Below are 4364 nucleotides of genomic sequence, written 5' to 3' on the forward strand. Positions count from 1 at the left end.
TGGGTGGGCGCCCTTACTGTGTAGCTAATGCTTGTAACTGGCAAAGCATCTCCAATACTGGAAACTAATTCTTAGTGAAAAATGTGTATTGCAGCTCGGTGACAAATTTCAAAATCTCACGGAAACAAGCAGGCGACTATGTTGAGACACGAACGCTCCGAAAACTCTAGTATATGTATTGCAGCGCCCTGAAATTTTATTTTTCCTATCACTACAGTCGTAGCGGTGCAGAGACAATGGAAGTCGGCTCACGACCAATATCGGAGGGAAGCTTGACTGGCGCAGAGCGGCGAAACTTTTGCAAAGAGGCGATATAAATTCGCCCATTTATTGGGATTTTTGGACATTCTCATGGATGTCGGAGCGTAAGTTCATTTAAACTGCCATGTAAATGTCTGTCGGTCATATATGCTGTCAAACACTGTCTTTTCTCTACATCATGCCTAAATTTTAATGCCACTCTTGGTGAATGTTGTGGGAACATAAGTAAGTGACCGAATTCTTGTGCCGGTAGTTTTTTTTTTTTCATTTTAACACCTATGGGGACCATAATGAATTTTGTTAGTGTATAAAGATACACGTTTGTATTTTTCAAACGTTATTTAAAGGGGTTGTCCCGCGGCAGCAAGTGGGGTTATATACTTCTGTATGGCCATATTAATGCACTTTGTAATGTACATCGTGCATTAATTATGAGCCATACAGAAGTTATAAAAAGTTTTTCACTTACCTGCTCCGTTGCTAGCGTCCTCGTTCCCATGGAGCCGACTAATTTTCGCCGTCTAATGGCCAAATTAGCCGCGCTTGCGCAGTCCGGGTCTTCTTCTGTTCTCAATGGGGCTCCGTGTAGCTCCGTGTAGCTCCGCCCCGTCACGTGCCGATTCCAGCCAATCAGGAGGCTGGAATTGGCAATGGACCGCACAGAAGCCCTGCGGTCCACGGAGAGAGAAGATCCCGGCGGCCATCTTCCGCAGGTAAGTAAGAAGTCACCGGAGCGCGGGGATTCAGGTAAGCGCTCTCCGGTGTTCTTTTTTAACCCCTGCATCGGGGTTGTCTCGCGCCGAACGGGGGGGGGGGGGGGGGTTGAAAAAAAAAAACCCGTTTCGGCGCGGGACAACCCCTTTAATGTTAACAGCACTCTCCTTGCCACAAAGTATTGACATTGTAGTCTACATCCCCATGCTTAGACAACTTTAAACTCTGAATACTGTTGTATTTGCACCTTTAGAAATCTTCATAAACTACTGCAATTTAACCATGATTTTGCAAAATATGTGCTCATTTATCAGTTAGTATTACCATTCACAACAACCATCCTTCCCGTTTAAGCATTTAAGCGTATACTATGTCAACAAAGTATGCCGCTTGCATTTCTACAGATTTGTAGAACTTCAGCACAAGAAACAGTTTACTATGTAATAGTTTTGGTTTTTTTCCCCCGAATTATTGACATTTCTTGAAAAGGGACATAACAAATTCTGTCAGCTTAACAAACTGTTTCAACAAACTGCAATGCACAGTAGCATGCTCTATGCCCCTTTTCCAGAACTGTTTAACCATTCAACTACAACTTGCCTTAGCTGATCAACGGAAAAATCGCTACTATACAAATGTGCTCCCTATACATTGTCAACGTTTGGGTCTGAAAAGTTGCGCTTCGTGTGAGCAACCTCGACATTGCACACTGCACACAAAACATTGCAGTGGCACTACCTATGCAGGAAACTCTCCATTTCTGTCTATGTATAGGTAATGCATCCATTAGATAGGCAACACATTGTCTGCTGTGCGTTATGGAAGTTGTTTCCATTTGAGGACGGACGTATATGCACTGCAAAACTAAATGCATTGCTACACTCCAGCCGATTGGTTTTAATAAAAAGCAAAATAGTCAAAGTATTTACTTTACAGCAACAAACGCGTCAACAGGTTATGCGCGAGTCCTGGCATGCTGATTAAAGGAACAGCAAATTTCATATAACACATTAGCAGCTGCAGAACAGGTGTACGAACATTTGTGTGACAACTACTGGTTCATCATGTACTATACTTGCAACAGCGACTACCATCACATATAACCCCTACTTGCCACACACATGCATGTAAAAAAGACTTCACATCTTATGTTGTAAAACAAAAAAACAGAAACTATAAGCAATTAACACCACTAACCCTTTTAGGTCATTGAATAATTCTATAACAGTAAATGTAAGTAGAACATCACCCATAAGTATAGTACAGTATGTTAGATCTCTACCATACAGTTTCTTTGGATTGTTGCTATGCCATGCAATCGTTACAAAGGCCTTTCCTTGCACAAGCGTAGCGCTTTTTAGCCACCTTAAAGCGGCGTACATTTGTAGCTCCTACATAAAATGTTTTAAGACATTATTGTAATGTAGAACAGGTGAAGACACTAAATGTCTTAGAAGCATTGCTACGGTTAACTTCATGACACACACTTCAAACACTTGTAATTTTCTGACAAGTGTGAATTAATATTGCTGCACGATGCGTTGAGAATTTTAAGTGCTACATTTTCCTTTAACTGTGTAACGCTGCTGCTTGGAACAGTGTTGTCTTGCAGTAACAAAAAAATAAATTTAATGAATACGTGTATGTTGCTGCATGTGTATTCATTGCTTCTACATCCGCAATCTAGGGCATATCTACCATCATGTTGAAATGTTTACAACAAGGCAGCGTTGACGATGAAAATGAACTGTGTTGCAATGACATTTAGTGCTTGCGAGAAATGTGAAATGTGTTACCTCTAGTATAGAAATCAGGAAAACTAATGCACATATATTGTGCTAGTGATAATTCCGCATGTGTTTGTAAAGAACTTGTGTGCATGAAGTATTGTTAACGCCACGTGGTTTGCACAATTTTCAATCTTTTAGTTGTATGACAATTTGGCAAGCGTATCTTTTATTATTGTTAGAGTTCCATACCTTACTCCTGATTTCTAAAGCCACTTTACTCACTCTTGTGCATTGTTAACACTGCTCAGAAATAAGATAATATACCAGTATGGCAAGTAATACTTGTAAAATACAGCAAAATTCAAATTTATTACATTTATTTATGCCCACAAACGTGCAAAACGCTTAAAAGCATACCTTATCACTCGTTGTACTGCCTCACCTACTTTGCCTTAGCTCATTTAACACTACCTACTATCAACTTGTAATGCATTGTTTAAACAATGTTGCGTTGGATTTATGTACAACTGTTCCTCAAATAATGCTTTTCAGTACTGTAGTGAACATTGCCTGCGTAATGTAGGCAATCAACAAGGTCACAGTTAATATGTTAACAAAAGTAACGTAAAGGTTATTTTTTTGGCACACTAATAATTTAATGACTCAACTGCCTTAGTTCTTACACTGTAATTTAACATTTTTTCCATGCTGGACAGTGTCACCACCAATTTACCTGGCAGACCAGACTCGCCTGCATCCATGCAGGAGCACTCACAGCAGCGCCTGGGGAGAGGAAGAGGTGGCACACCACTGCGTCATCAACCACGACGGACTGCTAGACGGCCACTTGTAAGCAGCGAGTCTGAAGAGGCAGTTCGAGGATGGATGGAGCACGATGCTCCGGACGCCCCAGAGGCAGTAGTGAGACCTCAAAATGAAACTGCACGCAATCTGTCCCCGTGCTCGCGGGTTGACCATGCTGTGTTGGGGTACCTCCGTGGTAGGAAGGGCGCGGACTGGGCTGAACTGTACTGTGCTTCGTTGGTCCCCATTTTCAACGCTCTCCCTCCACATCTTGTTCCAAAGATGAAAGTGGGCATGGAGACTCTTTTTGAGTCAGCAACTGGGGAAAATGCTACAGAGGAGTGTTTTTGGTTGCTGGCTCAATGGAGTCTACACGACCGCGGGCGGTACCCCAACAGAGGAACGTATTCCTCGGACCACGTTTTCCCGCATGGCAACCCCTCCGAGCACGGGCCAGAACCGGTCTCAGATCTATCCCCCTTTCTACAGCAATTACGCTCTCCAGATCCTCCTCCAACAACGCACAGTTTTAGCACGCCATCCCAGTCCATGCCAGCCCACGTCACTAGCGCATTACCAAGTGCAACTGTGGCTCCGGAGAGCATCCGCACAACAATCCAGCCATCTCCTGTCCAATCAATTACAGGCACAGGCATGCACACCAGAGAACAGACTCTGTCAGCGTCTGCAGACATAACAACTCCAATTGCAATGTTGAGCTCTTCACTGCAGGCCAGACCTCCAAGGGTGAAACAACAACGGCAAGCGGCCGCTCGTTCATCAGCTGTTAGGACGGCACGTCTTGACTGGGCAACAACCTCAAGCGAGGACAATTCCAATAACTTGTCGGCATGA

At 43.2% G+C, this 4364-nt stretch overlaps 1 protein-coding gene across 1 annotated transcript; it reads left to right on the forward strand.

Annotated features, from left to right (window-relative positions):
* Positions 1–228: 228 nt before the first annotated feature.
* Positions 229–4364, forward strand: LOC136626550 (uncharacterized). Its single transcript, XM_066601602.1, has 2 exons — positions 229–365; positions 3422–4364. Exons 1-2 carry the CDS (start codon positions 352–354, stop codon positions 4362–4364), a joined length of 957 nt encoding a protein of 318 aa, XP_066457699.1. The 5' UTR covers positions 229–351.

This window comes from Eleutherodactylus coqui, chromosome 4 (genome assembly GCF_035609145.1).
Source record: "Eleutherodactylus coqui strain aEleCoq1 chromosome 4, aEleCoq1.hap1, whole genome shotgun sequence".
In the NCBI taxonomy this organism is placed as follows: domain Eukaryota; kingdom Metazoa; phylum Chordata; class Amphibia; order Anura; family Eleutherodactylidae; genus Eleutherodactylus; species Eleutherodactylus coqui.